This window comes from Anolis sagrei, chromosome X (assembly GCF_037176765.1).
Source record: "Anolis sagrei isolate rAnoSag1 chromosome X, rAnoSag1.mat, whole genome shotgun sequence".
NCBI classification, from domain to species: domain Eukaryota; kingdom Metazoa; phylum Chordata; class Lepidosauria; order Squamata; family Dactyloidae; genus Anolis; species Anolis sagrei.
The window spans coordinates 61737701-61757391 of NC_090034.1; the positions used below are offsets into that span (position 1 = coordinate 61737701).

The 19691-nt window shown below is 43.8% G+C and overlaps 1 protein-coding gene across 3 annotated transcripts; it reads right to left on the bottom strand.

Moving 5' to 3' along the window:
• Positions 1-1430: 1430 nt before the first annotated feature.
• Positions 1431-17776, bottom strand: LOC132780887 (KN motif and ankyrin repeat domain-containing protein 3-like). 3 transcript variants are annotated; one of them, XM_060784746.2, is made up of 8 exons: positions 17655-17776; positions 12014-12067; positions 9420-10355; positions 7230-7317; positions 6944-7118; positions 3180-3506; positions 2749-2943; positions 1431-1644 (listed from the first exon to the last, which is right to left on the bottom strand). In XM_060784746.2, the coding sequence occupies exons 2-8, from the start codon at positions 12048-12050 to the stop codon at positions 1612-1614; spliced, it is 1791 nt and encodes a 596-aa protein (XP_060640729.2). In that variant the 5' UTR covers positions 12051-12067; positions 17655-17776; the 3' UTR covers positions 1431-1611. The 3 variants fall into 3 exon arrangements, with proteins under 3 accessions (XP_060640729.2, XP_060640730.2, XP_060640728.2); XM_060784747.2 differs by having other exon boundaries at positions 3180-3503; positions 9420-10358; XM_060784745.2 differs by having other exon boundaries at positions 9420-10358.
• Positions 17777-19691: the final 1915 nt, after the last annotated feature.

The window sequence follows — 19691 nt, forward strand, 5'->3', positions numbered from 1 at the left end:
TGCCAATCCTGAATTTTAATCTGGTGTCCTATATTCCTTGCCCACACTACCATACAATTTTTCATTTCCTCCGTTTCCGTTTCCCAATCCAATAATTGGTTATATATTTTTGAGATCACTTTCCTTTCTGTTTTTGTTATTTTGTCCCATATAGTCTCTTTCTCCTCAAAACGTATCCTTTCGTCTTGTTTAAATATCTCATTAGTCTGGAAGTATTGCAACCATGTGAAGTTTTTATATTTTTTGGCCAGTTCTTCTTGTGGTTTAAGTTTCCAAGTGTTGCTATTTTTATTTATTTTTTCCACCAAATCTTTATATGTGGGCCAGTGTTGCCATCCCCAAAGCCTCCTCTGGCTAGCCTCGATTGGTGAAATCCAGAGGGGGGGTTTTGTATAGAAATATTTTCTATATTTGTCCCACACTTTTATCAGGGTGGACCTGATGAAATGATTTCCGAAGTTTTTTTCCACCTTGGTCTTGCCGTATCAAATGTACGAGTGCCACCCTACCAGTTCCCTCCAGGGTCAGCACCTTCTCATTTCTCAACGTTGTCCAGTTGGGTTCACAGTGCTCTGAATGTAGGTGAACTACAATTCCTCCAAATCAAGGTGAATTTCCCCCCAAAGACCTCCATTATTTTTTGCTGGTCTCTGTGTGCCAAGTTTGATCCAATTCCCTCTTTGGTGGAGTTCAGAGTGCTCTTTGATTGCAGGTGAACTATACATTCCAGTACCTCCAACTCCAAAATGCCCAGACCAGTTCCCTTCAAAACTCACCAGTATTCAAATTGGGGCATATCATGTATTCATGCCAAGTCTGGTCCAGATCCATCGTTGTTTGGGTTCACAGTGCTCTGTGAATGTAGGTGAACTACAAGTCCTCTAAATCCTTCAAAGACCTCCAGTATGTTTTGTTGGTCATGGGGGTTCTGTGTGCTAAGTTGGTTCCATGTCCATCGTTGATGAAGTTCACAGTGTAGTTTTTAGATTGCAGGTGAACTATACATCCCAGGACCTACAACTCCTATAAATCATGGTGAATTCTCCCCAAACCTCTCTAATATGTTCAGTTGCTGATCAATTCTTTTGTTTGATGTGTGCCGTAGGAAAGGGTTAAGGGAGAGGTAGTGGGCGGGATGATGCAAATTCCACACCAATGGAGAGAGTCAGAAACACTGGGATATCTGTTTTGGAGGAAAAACAGAAACTCGAGGATGAAATTGTACCTGAATGAAAATCTTCACTTGGGTGGTGGGCAGTGTGATGTTTGTGGAGGACATTGGCAGGGCTCTTGGACGTGTTCATGGCTCTCGCTATAACCTGCAACATCATTAGAGGGGAGGGCCTTTGGTGTCTCCTGTGGAGTGGGAGCAATAGCTGTTTGTGGAGGCAGAAGCTTGTCTGGGTAAATGGGCACTACACACTCACACATACATATTTTCACTTTTATTATGTGTATAGATAGGAATAGAATAGGATCAATGGATAGATCAATACCAACAACCAGGTAGTGATCGATTCAACCGTGTGTTAAAATATACAAAAGGTTGGCTGGAAATGTTCATGGTATGAATAATTGCTTCCTGGTTGGAGGCCCTAAAGTCGTGCCTCCTCACTCGCTGCAAGGCTTCTTCCCATTCTTGTCCTGCAAGGAAATACAATAATAAAAAATAAATAATATTCACAAAATAATAGGAGAGAAAATAATACATATAGATTTATAAAATACTACAAATAAATGTTAATACTAAAAATAAATGTTAATAAATAAAAATAAACATTATAAAATATTAAAAATAAGAAAATACATACAAATAATTGAAATATGTAATTTTATATTTGTAAAATACTAAAAATTCATATACTTGTGTATAAGCCGACCCAAATATAAGCCGAGGGACCTAATTTTACCACAAAAAACTGGGAAAACGTATTGACTCGAGTATAAGCCGAGGGTGAGAAATGTAGCTGCTACTGTAATCGTCAGTAGGTTAAATGTTTTTGAGTATTTACACAAAACTAATATATATAAATAAAAATGTAATGTTCGTTTGTGCTATTCACAGAACTCAAAAACCCCTGGGGCAATTGGCACCAAATTTGGACACAAGACACCTAACAACCCAATGTATGTTCTCCACTCAAAAAAACCACGAAAAAAAAGCAGGAAGGACTTTTGAACTACATGTTCACAAAGGAGAAACTGTATTGCCCACAAAGAGACCCATGGCCACGCCGCCTCCTCCTGGCTAGGAAACAGTATCCTTCTGGGTCGTCTCTCTGGGATGGGTCTCGGGGGCATGGTCTGGTCGTGGCCTCAGTCCTTCCTGAAGTTTGGTCCAATCCATCGTTGTTTGAGTCCACAGTGCTCTCTGGGTGTAGGTGAACTACAGCTCCCAAACTCAAGGTCAATGCCCACCAAACCCTTCCAGTATTTTCTGTTGGTCATGGGAGTTCTGTGTGCCAAGTCTGGTTCAATTCCATCGTTGGTGAAGTTCAGAATGCTCTTTGATTGTAGGTGAACTATAAATCGCAGCAACTACAATTCCCAAATGACATAATATTTTGAGTGATGGTCACTCCTAGTGTTGAGAGACGTTTTGTTGCCAAATTTGGTGTGATTTCGTTCATTGGTTCTTTTGTTTTTAAGGTACTCATTATGCACAGAGCATTTTTATATATATAGATAGATTATATCAGCCTATTTGTAGGTCCCTATAATCATTGTGATTTTTCTGGGGGTACTTACGTGGTCCTGGAGGCCATCTGGAACGTCCAGCAGAGATTGGTCAGTGGGGATCTGGCCGTGTGATTGACAGGTGGTCACCTGGGGGGCATCGCTCTCCTCGTCTAGCAGGTGGGGGTCAGCTCCTGCGGCCAAGAGGGCTTCAGCCATGGCTTCCCTCTTGTGACTGACCGCCAGCATCAGCGCAGTTGGGCCCGCCTGCAAGGGATGCACACAAGACACTCTCAGGGCTGGACATTTAAACATTCTCTCATCTGCTAGGATTCTGTTATTAGTCTCACAAACCAAACTGGATGGCCATCCGTCGGGAGGGATTGGATGCAGGAGAGGTTTGGGCTGGGTGGCCCTTTGGGAGTCTAGTATCATTATTGCTGTTGTTATTACTTCTATTGATTTTTTGTTGTTGATGACTCGGTGGGGGAGGGGGGTCCCACCTGGCCAGCCCTGGCATTGACGTTTCCAAGGCGGAAGACCCTCCGGACGACATCCATCTCTGCCTCCGTCTGGGCGGGCGCCAAGGTGGCCAGCATCAGCGCCGTATAGCCGGCCTTGTTTGGCTGGTCCACCTTGCAGAGCCCTGCGTCCAGTAGCAGCCGGGCGATGTCGAAGTTCCCATAGGAGAGGCTGTAGTGCAGGGCAGTGTTGCCGTTGGCATCCGTGAGGTCAAGGAGCCGCATTCTGGCGTCTGGCGAGACAGGGCTCAAGAAGTTGGACACTTCCTCCGCTGAGGAGCCCTTCTGGCTGGAGGCCCCGAACCACTGCTAACGCAACAGAAGCACAGAGTTGGAAGGGACCCCCAAAGGCTATCTAGTCCACCCTCCCTTTATTGTGCAGTAAGAGGAAGGGCCCCTGGATACACCTTCGGGTCAATTTGACTTCTGACATCCCTTGGTTAGGTGGGTTCCTTCCTTCTGTTTTTCCACCTTTATCTGCCTTCTCCCCTTCCTCCTCCCTATCTTTTCCTCCTCCCTCCTTCCTTCTTTATTCCTTGCCTTCTTTCATTTCCCCCTTCCTTTCATTCTTCTTTAATCCTTCCTTCTCCCTCCGCCTTCCATCTTTCCTTCCTTGTATTCTTCCTTCCCTCTTTTCCTTCCTTCCCTATTTCCATCTTTTCCTCCTTTCTCTCCATCCCTCCCTTTTCTTCCTTTCCCCTTTTAGTCTTTCTGTCTATTCTGCCTTCTCGCCGTCCTTCTCCCTTCCTTCCTTCCTTCCTTTCTTTCTTTCTTTCTTTCTTTCTTTCTTTCTTTCTTTCTTATTTTCTTTCTTCTTTCTTCCCCCCTCTCCCTCCATCTTTCCTTCCTTTATTCCCTCCTTCCTCCCTCTTTCCACCTTTTCCTTTTTCTCCTTCCCTCCTTTTTTCTTACTTTCATTCTTCCTCCTTCTCTCCCTCCGCTTTCCATCTTCCTTCTATTCTTTCCTCATTCTTTTCCTCCTCCTCTTTCCATCTTTTCCTTCCATCCCCCCTTCCTTCCTTTCATCCTTTCTTCCTTCCCTATCTTCTTTCCTTTTTTCTCTTCCATTCTTCCTCCTTTCCTTCCCTGTTTCTTTCTTTTCCTTCCGTCTCTCCCCCTTTTTCTTTCCTTTCCTTCCTTCCTTCCCTCCCTCTTTCCATCTTTTCCTGCTTTCTCATTCTCTCTCTCTTCCTTCCCTTCTTCTCTCCCCTTTCAGTCTTTTCCTTCCTTGCCTCCTCCCTCAACTTTCCTTCTATCCTTCCCTCTTTTCCTTCCATCTTTTCCTGCTTTCTCTCCTTCCCTTTTGTCCCCTTTTCTTCATTCCCTCCTTCCTCCCCTTTCTCCCTCCTCTTTTTATCTTGTCCTTCTATCCCTCCTTCCTTCTTCCTTCTTTCCCTCCTCTTCCTTCTCTCCTTCCATTCCTTCTCTCCTTCCATTCATGGCCTGTTTTTCCAGGAGGGTGGCCTACTGGCAAGGGATAGGATGCACCTCACACAAATAGGAAAACACCTTTTTGCTCACAGACTCGCAAACCTCATTATGCACACTTTAAACTAGCTCCACCGGGGGAGGGGGACAACAGCCTTGCAAGCAGTACTTTACCACAATGTCAGAGAAAGACTAAACGGAGGGTTGGATGGACCAAGTACCAAAAACACAATAATCGCAAATAAACAGCTCAGGGGAAGATCTCAGGAGCTCACATGTCTTTACACTAATGCATAGATCATGGAAAATAAACAAGATGAAGTCCAGTTTTTAGCACAATACCACAGTTATATTTTTCCTCCAAACGGTTTTTCTCTCAAATCTTTCCACTAAGGACATTCACAAAAGTTTCCCCTTTGTGCCCTATCTGATTGTAAGAGGAAAACTCGTATTAAGCCATCAATGCTTATCATAGACCCATCTCAGGACAATAAAGTGTCTTTTCTGGAAGGCCGATCCCCAGCCTCAATAAGCCTAAGGACATTAAAACTCCATAATCCACTCCAGAATGCATTGTCTCCCTTCATCCCGCCTCCCTCCCTTCTGATTCGCTTGAGCGTCGAGGCAGCAGGAGCCTCCTGATAGGCTCCGGCGCCCCGCAAAAGCCCTGCGATTGGCCCTGATGCATGGGGGACGGCCAAGCCTCCTCCCAGCTGTTTGCACATCAGCCAGACATGTAGCTGGGGGGGGGGGCTTGCGGGGCTTCAGCCCCCTCCCTCCAAAATTCTCATGGTGGTTCGCGAAAAGGCCTTACTGGTGCATTATTTAAACTGTTATGTTTATTATTATCATGATCTGATCACCATGCTCAATATATCCCATATGCATGGGGGTATTGGGGTAACGATACAAAAGGTTTGCTAGGCTAGACCCTCTTTCACTCGGACTCAGCCCCCCCGAAACCAAGTCAGCCCCCCCCCCAAATCGAAATCCTGGCTAGGGGCCTGGCATCTGCCAATCCCCTTCGAGCTGGGCGGGAGGGGGGGAGTGGGAATTTTGAAACTCACAACTCTGTATAAAAATGGCCTTTATTTCTGTAATCACATGCTCTGCTTGGCAAATGATTGCTGCTCTGCATCCTTTTCAGCTGAATCGCTAATAAACCTCAATGGCTTTTCTTCAACTTGGTGAGACCTTTCATTGGGAAAATCAGGGAAAAATATTGGGTGCTTCTCTATCTTGCCAGGAAAAAAGAACTCTTTGATGAGTCTAATTGGTCTCTGCCTCCTGGCAAAGACCCCTAAATTCATGCTCTATAACAGTGTTTCTCAACCTTTCTAATGCTGGGACCCCTTAATACAGTTCCTCATGTTGTGGTGACCCCCAACCATAATATTATTTTTGTTGCTACTTCACAACTACAATTTTGCTACTGTTATGAATCATAATATAAATATCTGATATGCAGGATGTATTTTCATTCACTGGACCAAATTTGGCACAAATACGTGATATGCCCTAATTTGAATACTGCTGGGGTTGGCAGGGGATTGATGTTGTCATTTGGGAGTTGTAGTTGCTGGGATTTATAGTTTACCTACAATCAAAGAGCATTATGAACTCCGACAATGGAATTGAACCAATCTTGCCACACAGAACTCCCTTGACCAACAGAAAATACTGGAAGGGTTTGGTGGGCATTGACATTGAGGTTTGGAGTTGTAGTTCGCCTACATCCAGAGAGCACTATGGACTCAATGATGGATCTGGACCAAACTTGCCACGAATACTCAACATGCCCAATGTAAATGAACACTGGTGGAGTTTGGGGAAAATAGACCTTGGCATTTGAGAGATTTAGTTGCTGGGATTTATAGTTCACCTACAATAAAAGATCATTCTGATCCCCACCAATGATAGAATTGGGACAAACTTCCCACATGGAACCCCTATGACCAACAGAAAATACTATGTTTTTGGATGGTCTTTGGCAACCCCTCTGAAACCCCCTCGAGAGCCCCCCCCCCAGGGGTCCCGACCCCCAGGTTGAGAACCACTGCTCTATAACATTCTCTTTCTATATTTTCTTATCTTCCCTCCTTCTTTCCTTCCTTCCCCCTTCTTTCTTCCTTCCCTCTTTCTTTTTCCTTCCTCCCCTCCTTCAGTCTTCTCCAATCCCTCTTCTCTCTCCATCTTTTCCTCTATTCCTTCCTTCTTTATGCCTTCCTGCCTTTCTTTCATCCTTCCTCTCACTCGTTTTTCCATCTTTTCCTATCTTCCCTCCATCCTTCCTCCCCATCTCCATTCCATTCACTCACTGCCTCCACTGTGCCCTCTTCTTCCTCCTCCTCTTCTTTCTCTTCTTTTTTCTCTCCCTCTTCCTCCTCTTCTTCCTTCTCTTTTTCCTCTTCTTTCACTCCTTCTTCATTCTCCTCCTCTTCTGTCTCTCCTTCTTCATCTCCCTCTTCCTCACTGGAGGAGGTGCTCTCATACCTGAGGAGAGAGGGATTTGGAGAGGTGCTCAGGAAACCCCCAAACAGGCTTCAGTCCCAAGGCACCCACCCCAAAACCACCCCAAAAGGAAAGCAAAGGAAGGGCCCGTACTCGCCATTCAGGAACCCCACAAACTGCAGGGTCTTCCGCTCAGCCTTCGTTGGAAGTCCTTGCCTTTTCATGATCGACTTCAAGGCTACTGCGAAGGAGAGAAACCAATGCACACCGTTATATTATTATTATATTGTTATTATTATCCCACATAATGATTATATTCTTATAATAATATACTATCATATCAGACCCTATTATCATGTTCTTTATTATGCAAATAATAATACTAGGGCTGGGCTTTACCACAGCAAATCTTGCCAACAGAAAGGTTGACAGCTCGAAGCCGGGTCAGGGTGAGCTCCTGGCCTTCAGCCCAGCTCCCTCGCTCATCTAGCAGATTAAAAACACCAATGTGAGTAGATAAATAGGAACTACATTGAAGCGGGGAGGTATTTTAGGCACGGCATTTCAGAGGAAAGTTTACGCTCTTTGACAAGGAGATGGAGGACAGCACCCCCTGTGGCCGGAACTAAGCACAGCCTCCAAAAGATGCCAAACGATGAGAAAAAACCTATATAGACCTCTATCTGTTGTCTGTATAATCAGCATTGAACATTTTCTGCATATGTATGTTCTGCATCCCCTTCAGGATGAGAAGGGCGGAATATAAGTACATACTGTAAATAAACAAACAAATCTATATATATATAAATGTAATGTTCGTTTGTGGGATTAACATAACTCAAAAACCACTGGACGAATTGACAACAAATTTGGAGAGCATACACCTAACAACCCAATGTATGTCCTTCACTAAAAAAAATAATGATTTTGTCATTTGGGAGTTGTAGTTGCTGGGATTTATAGTTCACCTACAATCAAAGAACATTCTGAACCCCACCAACGATGGAATTGAACCAAACTTGGCACACAGTTCTCCCATGACCAACAGAAAATACTGGAAGGGTTTGGTGGTTTTGGAGTTGTAGTTCACCTACATCCAAAGATGACTGTGGACTCAAACAATGATGGGTCTGGATCAAACTCTACAAGAATACTCAATATGCCCAAATGTGAACACTGGTGGAGCTTAGGGGAAATAGAATCTTGACATTTGAGAGTTGTAGTTGCTGGGATTTATAGTTCCCCAAACTCTACATGAATACTCAATATGCCCAAATGTGAACACTGGTGGAGCTTGGGGGAAATAGAATCTTGACATTTGGGAGTTGTAGTTGCTGGGATTTATAGTTCACCAAACTCTACAAGAATACTCAATATGCCCAAATGTGAACACTGGTGGAGTTTGGGGGAAATAGAATCTTGACATTTGGGAGTTGTAGTTGCTGGGATTTATAGTTCACCAAACTCTACAAGAATACTCAATATGCCCAAATGTGAACACTGGTGGAGCTTGGGGGAAATAGAATCTTGACATTTGGGAGTTGTAGTTGCTGGGATTTATAGTTCACCTACAATCACAGAGCATTCTGAACCCCACCAACGATAGAATTGGGCCAAACCTCCCACACAGAAACCCCCATGTGGGCCACAGCAACATGTGGCCATGAGACGGCTAGTAAATAAATAATCCCAAATAAGTACCTGCCCCTGTGTTGGGCTCAGAGCCTTACTCTCTCCAGACCCTATTATCATTATTATTACATTAATAATATAATATGGTCTGATATTTTATTTATTTATCATTCAAACTTATATGCCACCACTCCCCTGGGGCTCGGAGCGGTTTACAAGAACACAAATTAAAAACAATTTAAAACAATTTTAAAACAACAATATCAAAGTTCATAGGCTTGTCGAAACAGATATGTCTTACATGCAATATAATACAATTATATATTGTATTATATTGCATAATATATAATTATGTCAGATAATTATAATATATTGTTATCTGACATAATTCTTATATATTATGTTATATAATAATATATATTGTATCAGTTATCCTATTAGCATTAGTATTGTATTGTGAAAGGTTTTCATGGCCAGAATCACTGGTTTGTTGTGAGCTGTCTGAGCTGTATGGCCATGTTCCAGAAGCATCTCTCTTGACGTTTCGCCTGCATCTATGGCAGACATCCTCAGAGGTTGTGAGGTCTGTTGGGAAACTAGGAAAATGGCAAAATGTCAGGAGAAAATGTTTCTGGAACATGGCCATATAGTCCAGAAAGCTCACAACAACCCACTATTAGTATTATTATGCAAATAATCTCAAACAAGTACCTGTTCTCTTATTCGGCTGCTCCTCTTCATTCTGACCTGGTTCAGGATCTCGCTTGACCAGTTTAGATGACCTTTGGGGTTCCCCGTCCTTGGAGTCACCTTCGGCTAGGTCAGTGAGCAGGCATTCGACTCCAACGGAGGCCACCTCTGGGGAGTGCTGGATGCCTTTGTGGGCCGTTTCTGGCCTGAGGTCCACTTGGACGGCCGCCTCATCCTTCTCTGGCCAGGTTGTGACCTCTGCCCGGTCCTTCCAGCTACTCACAGCCACTCGCAGCTCCTCCAGTTCATCAGCCGTGTCTCGAAGATGACCCTCCAGCAGGGCAATGACTTCCTTCTGGTGCTGGATGGTGTCCTGGAGGAGACACCGCTCTCTTTCGGCTTCAGACGAGAGGCCCAGCATGACCTCTGTGACCCAGACCTCTGCTTCGTGGGTCTCCAGAGTGACCTTTGGGCTTGAGCGTTGACCCCGGTCATCAGCATGGCTCGTGTCCACCTCATGTCCATCGCTGGACCTTCTCACTCTCTCCGGAGGGGTTAGTTTCTTCAAGCTGACCATTTGGCTCCAAGGCCCTTCAGTGTGGTCTGGATTTGCATCCCAATGCAAGTGTAGAGAGCTAATCGCTGCTGCTGTGGCCAGAGTAGGCACCGCTTGGCCAAAGGCCGACCGGACACTGACCAGTGCTTCCTCCGGCCTCTTCCTGGTCTCCATTGCTGTCCTTTGGGGCAGCAAGGAGTGGGGAGCGGTCAATGGGGTCTCCCCCGTTTCGCTCCAAAGGGACTCTGTTGATGTCCAGCCGGTGCGACCTTGACCTTTGACCCCCCTGACTGTTTTGGCCTTCCGGAGGGTTACTCCACTCTCGATTTCCTCCACATACTTCACGAAGTCCAGGTCCAAGAGGAAGCCGTAGGGTGTCTCCAGCGAGTAAGGGACCTTCGCTGCTGACCAGAAGGAATTTATAGTATTAAGATTACTATCATTATTATATTTATGATTACTATTAGTACAATTAGTAGTAATAGTACCTTAATTTCAACCTTAAGAAATTGTATTAGTACAATTAGTAGTACTATTATTATTATTATATTATTATTATTATATTTATATTATTATGCTGATGATCATGCCATTACAGCTCAAGCAGGGAGCTTTGAGATGGTAGAACAGAAGCTTTCCGAAGCTCTAGGTGCTCTTACTGCCTATTACAGGGAAAAGCAGCTGATCCCTATTTCATCTAAAACACAGACATGTGCCTTTCATCTCAAGAACAGAGAAGCATCCCGAGCTCTGAAGATCACCTGGGAAGAAATCCCACTGGAACATTGCAGCGCACCCAAATACCTGGGAATCACTCTGGACCGTGCTCTTACCTACAAGAAGCACTGCCTGGACATCAAGCAAAAAGTGGGTGCTAGAAACAATATCATACGAAAGCTGACTGGCACAAACTGGGGATCACAACCAGATACAGTGAAGACATCTGCCCTTGTACTGTGCTACTCTGCTGCTGAGTATGCATGCCCAGTGTGGAACACATCTCACCACACTAAAACAGTGGATGTGGCTCTTAATGAGACATGCCGCATTATCACGGGGTGTCTGCACCCTACACCACTGGAGAAATTACACTGCTTAGCCGGTATTGCACCACCTGAGATCCGTCGGGAAGTAGCAGCCAATAGTGAAAGGACCAAGGCAGAGACATCTCCAGCTCATCCCCTGTTTCGGTATCAGCCAGCACGTCAACGACTTAAATCTAGAAATAGTTTTCTAAGATCTACAGAGACACTCGCTGGAACACCTCAGCAAGCGAGAGTCCAAAAGTAGCAGGCTCAAACCCAGAACCTCACACAGAAGACTGGGCGACCTGGAAGGCGCTGAACAGACTGCGCTCTGGCACCACGAGATGCAGAGCCAACCTTCAGAAATGGGGCTACAAAGTGGAATCCTCGACATGCGAGTGTGGAGAAGAGCAAACCACTGACCACCTGCTTCAATGCAAGCTGAGCCCTGCCACACGCACAATGGAGGACCTTCTTGCGGCAACACCAAGTGGCCAGATACTGGTCAAAGGACATTTAATCAACTACCAAACTCAGAAATTTTGTATTTTGTCTGTTTGTTTGCTTTGTTCTGTTAGAAATGTAATATAATTGACTGGTTGCCCTGACATGACAAATACATATTATATTTATTATATTAGTAGTTATTAGTAGAATCATAGAATTGGAAGAGACCTCATGGGCCATCCAGTCCAACCCCCTACCAAATTGTAAGGGCCATCCAGTCTAGCTCATTCAGCCATAAAACAAGACATTGAAACCTAGAGATGAAAGGCGCCCTTAAAGGCCATCCAGTCCAACCAGCAATACATTCAGCCAGGAATGTAGACATATCCCAATCTCTCCTGACAGATACATAGAGAGCTATACCACATCCATAGATATATCTATATATGAGATAGGTATATTGCATAATCTTAGAGTTGGAAGGGACCCCCAAACCCCTTCCAGCCCAGCCAGGCAAGAAGACATCATCCAATTCCTCTCAACAGATGACCATCCAGCCATAGATCGACTGATATGCTGTATACTACCTGCAAGATTTGGATCCAAAGGGGACGTCTGGGCCATTTCTCTCAGACAAAGACCTGGGAAACATCAAAGGCATGAGCAAGCTTTATTTTTTATTAATTTTGTATTATTAATATTTTAAAGACTTTTAATAAATCCAATAAACACACACACACTCCGGACATGAATCAGGTAATATATCCCAATGGAAATGCAGTATGGACTTTATTCCTTTTCAGTTTTGCAAACTTTTGTAAACTTTGCAAAAGGTTTCCAAAACGAAGCCCAAACAAGCTGCAAATGGGAACCGTATTCCAGGCCTTTTAAAGCATTTTTTTCCAAAGTTGTTCCCGTTGATAATAAATAATGATGATAATAATCATAGAATCATAGAATCAAAGAGTTGGAAGAGACCTCATGGGCCATCCAGTCCAACCCCCTGCCAAGAAGCAAGAATATTGCATTCAAATCACCCCTGACAAATGGCCATCCAGCCTCTGTTTAAAAGCTTCCAAAGAAGGAGCCTCCACCACACTCTGGGGCAGAGAGTTCCACTGCTGAACGGCTCTCACAGTCAGGAAGTTCTTCCTCATGTTCAGATGGAATCTCCTCTCTTGTAGTTTGAAGCCATTGTTCCTCGTCCTAGTCTCCAGGGAAGCAGAAAACAAGCTTGCTCCCTCCTCCCTGTGGTTTCCTCTCACATATTTATACATGGCTATCATATCCCCTCTCAGCCTTCTCTTCTTCAGGCTAAACATGCCCAGCTCGTTAAGCCGCTCCTCATAGGGCTTGTTCTCCAGACCTTTTATCATTTTAGTTGCTCTCCTCTGGACACATTCCAGCTTGTCAATATCTCTCTTGAATTGTGGTGCCCAGAACTGGACACAATATTCCAGATGTGGTCTAACCAAAACAGAATAGAGGGGTAGCATTACTTCCCTAGATCTAGACACTATGCTCCTATTGATGCAGGCCAAAATCCCATTGGCTTTTTTTGCCTCCACATCACATTGTTGGCTCATGTTTAACTTGTTGTCCACGAGGACTCCAAGATCTTTTTCGCACGTACTGCTCTCGAGCCAGGCATCGTCCCCCATTCTGTATCTTTGCATTTCGTTTTTCCTGCCAAAGTGGAGTATCTTGCATTTGTCACTATAATAATAATAATAATAATATTAACAGAGGTGTAAGGCATCCATAATAATTATAATAATTTATTATATTCATTATATTTATTACCCTATTATAATCTTTATATAATGCAGAACACACGTCCTCATACTAATTTTATAATATATATAATGCCAAAATTATTATTACTATTATTATTAAAGAAATAATAATAATAATAATAATAATAATAATAATAATAATAATACTTAGGCAATCCCTCATAGCTCAAGGATGATGGTCTTCCAGATGTAGTGTCTTGGTGGTGAGTCCGTAGGTGGCTTTGGAGCCCTATTCTTGATCCGCATGTTCTCCTGCAGTGAAGACATTGGTTTTCAGATGAAAGGCAGTCCCAGTCAGGGTTGGCGTAGGTGTCCACTTACACTGACAGCCTCCCACTTCCACAAAGAGCTATAACCCACAGTGCCGAAGAGCCACCAAAAGCCCTCCCAAAGACATTGCAGGTTACAGCAGGTGAAATCGAGGAGGAATTTAAAAGGGTCTCGCCCTGAAGGAGAGACCCTACGAACCCAAGAAAAAGGGCTCGCTACTTTGGTGAGCAAAGGTAAGGAGAAGCCGCAATTAAAAGATTTGCCTAAATTCCCAAAAGAATCTCACCAAAGTTGAAGGAAGCGCCACCGAGTTGATTTTATTGCGATCCAGCTGGAAAGGATGCAAAGCTGCAATAATTCGCCAAGCAAAGCATACAGTGTACATGAATAAAGGCCTTTTTATACATAAAACAGAGCTGTCAGAGCTGCTCCCTGCCCCTCTCCCGACTCAACAATGATTGGCTGGCGCTCTACAGCTGGGAGGAGGCTTGGCTGCCTCCTGAGCGCCTGGGCCAATCGCTGGCCTTCTGCCGCCTCGGCTTCCCGACCAATCAGGAGAGAGGGAGGCGGGACGAGAGGGAAACAATGAATTCTTGAAGGGATTATGGAGATATGGAATGTCCAAGCGGTCAGCGAGTCCCGGGGGCCTTCCAGCCGGCTAGTCTATTGTCTTTGATTGGTGGCAATAAACACTGATGTCTGGCAAGCCTGCCAAATCCGGATTTTCTTGGTGCTGAGATATGGGAACAACGAGGCAATCTGGCTGTGATGAAGGCTTGATGAAAATACATAATACACATATTGGAAAATATATTTGATATAACCATATTAGAAATAGGAGTTAGAAAATATATAAGAGAAATGTATGCATGCATAGCTAGTTCACTTGACTTCTCAAAAGCTGCAAAATAAGAGGCCAGCCCTAGGAAAGGAATGTGGTGCCTGACACTTCTAAGACCATAAGATAAGATACATACCAGGCACCAGGCACCAGGCACCTTATCATCCATTAAGAGGTGCCTGGTACCGTATCGTAAAATTGACTAATGAAGTGTCCATTAGGGGGTCTCAGGAATGTTATCTCAAGATGGATGGAGCAGGTCCGGAGACATCCTGGCGCTGGGAGTACATTAACAGTCACTCTTTAGATAGTAAATTAATGAGGATTGACAACTTGTTGATTTCCAAAATATGCCTTTGAAGTCAGTGAAAGAGTAGATGTTTGTGACGCACATTGTGATGTTTCTATGATGCATGAATACTTATTTTCAAAAAGTGTATTTAAACTCGGCATTTCCTTTGTTCGGGACCCTTCTTTCCTGGGCTACCAGGGGGTCTATATCCGGTTGGCGCCAACCGAGAATAAAGCGTGCTTTCCAGTACTCTGGATCTCTCTTTGTCTTTGTTCCTCAAACCATCTCTCTTCCATTACAGCTGAAGTTTCGGTGGAGGAAGGTTTGAATGAGCAACAGATCAGGATGAAGTGTGGCTTTCCGAAGCCCCCTTTTGTCCTGTTGAGATATGATCATCAATGCCAATGGGCTGCCTTCCGCTGGGGGGATCAACTCCGAGCCCCAGGGTTACAGCCATTTCACGCAAAAAGTGTATTTGATAAGGTTCTTGCCAACAGAGGATTTCCTTCTTTCCAGGGTCACAGAGAGTGGCTTCTTACATTTTTATACATTTTTAAAAAGTGGATAGGGCAGAAGGGTCAGGTAAAGGTCAGATATACAGGGAGAAATATAGAAATCATGGCGCAGAAAACATACCCACTTATCCCTCCCACCAGAGTCCCATAGAAATTCAAGAGAGCACATAAGTGTAAAGGGAGGTGGTTTCTCACTAATAAATCTGTTACCTTCTGCTATAAATATATGAAAATAGGGCATAAAAACCTTGATTAAATGATACACACTATCTAACATGAGACGCATCCTTGTTGTTGTTGTTAGTGTCTTGGCAAATTGACCAAGGCTTAACCCTTATGATCCAGTCTGGTGTCCTTGTCCTTAGCAAAACTATAAGTTACTATCTTTTAGGGGGGGGGTCATGTTCGACTTCACAGGTGTCATGAACATGTCTCCCAATCCCTGCCGAAGTCCTGCCCGCCACACAAGCGAAGGCTCTAATTTGGGAGAATTTCATCTTACATGTCCTGTTTTTCTTCCAGAATGGACATCCCAGGGTTCCCTTCTCTCTCTTCATTGGTGTGGAATGGATAGTTGGATTTGCAGTACTTTCCATTGTTTTGGCTCCAACAGATCACTGCAATCCACTTTACGTCCTGGTGCGGTTTTGGGAAGGATGGACCACGAATGATGGGATTTGCAGTACTTTAATCCACATCCAGACACTACTGTGACCCTCACGAATGACAGGCCTGGACCACACTTGGGACACAAAACCCATATGATCAAGAGAACATACTGGAGGGGCTTGGGGAACTGATCCACTTGCATAGGAGTTGTAGTTCACCCTACATCCAGAGCACTCTGAACCCCATCAATGATGGCTCTGGACCAAACATGGCACACAGAATCCTGGTGACCAACGCAACATACTGGAAGAGTTTGGGGTAGAACTAACCCACCCACATGGAAACTGTAGTTCACCCTGCACCCAGAGAGCATCCCCAAGGCCCCAAAGGCAGATCGGGAATACACGTGGCATGCAGAACCCTGATAGCCAACAGAACATACTGGAAGGGTTGGGGAAGGATTGACCCACCCACGTGGGAGTTGTAGTTCACCTGCATCCAGAGAAACTGTGACCCCCACTGACAATGGACTGGGGCCAAACTTGGCACAGAGAAGCCCCATGACCAACTGAACATACTGCAGAGGTTTGTAGGAATTGACCTTGATTTTGGGAATTGTAGTTCATCTGTATCCAGAAAGCACTCAACCCAGCCAACAATGCATCTGGACCAAAATCGGCACACAGACCCAACATGGCCTGCTGTGCATACTGGCATGGTTTGAGGAGGCCTGGCCCACAATTCTGGGAATTGTAGTTCACCCACATCGTTATGTATTTTCTAATGGAAGCATTCATTAAAAAAAAAAAAAGAAAACAAGCCTGGCTTTTTCCTAATAGTGTTACTAATTAACTAAATGATACAACCCCAAAACATGCAATGCCTTGATTTTGGGAGTTATAGTTCACCTGCATCCAGAGAGCGCTGAACCCAGACAACGTCGGATCTGAACCAAATTTGGCACACAGACTAAACATGGCCAACTGGGCATGCAGGCAGAGTTTGGGGCTAACTGCCCTGGGAATCTGAGAGTTGTAGTTCACCTTTATTCAGAGAGCACTGAATCCAGCTGACTCCGGATTTGGACCACACTTGACACATCAACTCAACATGGCCAACTGTGCATACAGGCAGAGTTTGTGGGTAACTGCCCTGGGAATCTGAGAATTGTAGTTCAACCTTATCCAGAGAGCACTGAACCTAGGCAATATGGGATTTGGACCAAACTTAGCACACAAATCCAACATGGCCAACTGTGCATACAGGCAGGGTTTGGGGGTAATTGCCCTGGGAATCTGGGAGTTGTAGTTCACCTGCATCCAGAGAGGACAGAACCCAGCCGATGACGGATCAGGACCAGACTTGGCACACAGAACCCTGGTGTACAACAGAACATGCTGGAGGGGTTTGGGGAGGACTGACCCACCTGCATGGGAGTTGTAGTTCACCCTGCATCCAGAGAGCATTCTCAAGCCCACCAATGATGGATCTGGACTAAACTTAGCATACAGAATCCTGGCGACCAACAGAACATACTGGAGGGGTTTGGGGCTGACCTTGGAACCCGGGACTTATAGTTCACCCTGCATCCAGAGAGCACTGAACCCAGCCAACAATTAATCTTGGCACATAGACCCAATATGTCCAACTTTAAATATTGGCAGGGTTTGGGGGTGATTGACCCACAATTTTGAGAAATTGGAGTTCACACAGATCCTTATACATTTTCCAATGGAAGCATTAATAAAAACAAAAGCAAAGACTATTGCTCTTAAGGAATAGCGTGACATATGATCCCACTGATATTACCAAACTTCCCAAAACAAACAATGCCTTTCTCAAGTAACCTGGGCACCGCCGGGTTCCCAAGCTAGTCATCATCATCACAATACCTATGTTGGGTACCTTATCAAGAGGAAGGCAAGACGAGAATAAACCTAGATCTGATTCCTTGCGAAACGATGACTTGGAAGGACGAAACTGCATCAGATCCACAGTGTAGACGTGCCGTGCCTCTCTGCTCAGGACTGAACATTAATAACAATGATTAACATTAAGAGAATGGGATCAAATGCCTTTTTGGGGGGGAAAAGGAAATGCGTTCCATCCGGCTGCAAAGGGAGCCATTGTTTTGGCTTCCTGCAGAGAAGCAAAGAGGAAGCACATCTTTATCCTCTTCAGGACAGATTAATAATAACAATAGCAATAATTCTATACACTGGACAGAAAAAGGAGAAAATCCATCAATGTTCCATATTCCAATGGAAGCATTCATAAGTCCAATTCCATGACTTCCTATCTTTCCCTGATTTTTATCTTCTTGAAAGGAAGAAACCCTGTTTCTTTTTTTCCCCCAAGAGGAAATAAAATCAAATCCTGGGAATAATAATAATAGAAAAGAAAATGATGGGATAATAATAATAATAATAGTAATAATAATAATAATAATAATAATAATAATAATAATAATAGAAAATTCTGGAGAAAATAAATATAATAGAAAAGGAATAATAATAGTAATAATAATATGAGATTAGTAATAATAATAATAATAATAATAATAATAATAATAATAGAAAGTCCTGGGGATAATATTAAATAATAATAATAATAAAAGAAAATGATGGGATAATAATAATATTAATATTAATATTAATAATAGACTGGACTGACTGGACTGACCTTGAGGGAGCTGGGGTGGTGACGGCCGACAGGGAGCTCTGGTGTGGGCTGGTCCATGAGGCCACGAAGAGTCGGAGACGACTGAACGAATGAACAACAACAACAACAATAGAAAAACCTGAGAATAATAATAATAATAGAAAATCTTGGAGAAAATAAATAAATATAATAATAGAAAATATTGGGAATAATAATAATAGATGAGATCAATAATAATAATAATAATAGCAAATTCTTGAGAAAATAAATTATAATAATAATAACAATAAAAGAAAGTCCTGGAGAAAATAAATAAATATAATAATAAAAAATTGCTGGGAATAATAATAATTGATTTTTGTGTGTGTCAGGAGTGACTTGAGAAACTGCAAGTTGCTTCTGCTGTGAGAGAATTGGCTGTCTGCAAGGACGTTGCCCAGGGGACACCCTAAGGGTGTTTGAAGTTTTACAGTCCTTATGGGAGTCTTCTCTCATTTCCCCGCATGGGGAGCTGGAGCTGACAAATGGGGGCCCATCCGCGCTCTCTTTCCAGATTCGAACCTGTGACCTGTGACCTTCAGCCTTGCTGGCACAAGGGTTCAACTCATTGCACCACTGGGGGCTCCAATAATAACAGATGAGATCAATAATAATAATAATAATAATAATAATAATAATAATAATAAAAGTAGAGAATCCTGGAGAAAATAAATATTATATATACTGTGTCGTGGAAGGCTTTCATTGTTGGAATCCCTGGTTTGCTGTGCGTTTTCCTGGCTGCCTGGCCATGTTCCAGCAGCATTCTCTCCTGACATTTCACCCACATCTATGACAGGCATCTCCAGAGATTGTGAGGTCTGTTGGGCAGGAGGCAAGTGGGGTCTATATATATCCCTGTGGAAGGATGTCCAGGGTGGGAGAAAAAAAAGAACTCTTGTCTGTTGGAGGCAAGTGTGAATGTTGCAATTGGCCACCTTGATTACCATTGAATAGCTTTGCAGCTTCGAGGCTTGGCTGTTTCCAGAAGGACAGTAAAGAACAACACTCAAAAACTGGGGAATTCCAGACAAGGAACAATCAGGGCCAGCTTTTTTTTTTTTATCGTGTCAGAAATCGCTCCTGTTGTGAGAGAATTGGCTGTCTGCAAGGACGTTGCCCAGGGGACGCCCAGATGTTTTTGATGTTTTTATCATCCTTGTGGGAGGCTTCTCTCATGTCCCCACATGAGGAGCTGGAGCTGATAGAGGGAGCTCATCCGCCTCTCCCCGGATTCGAAAC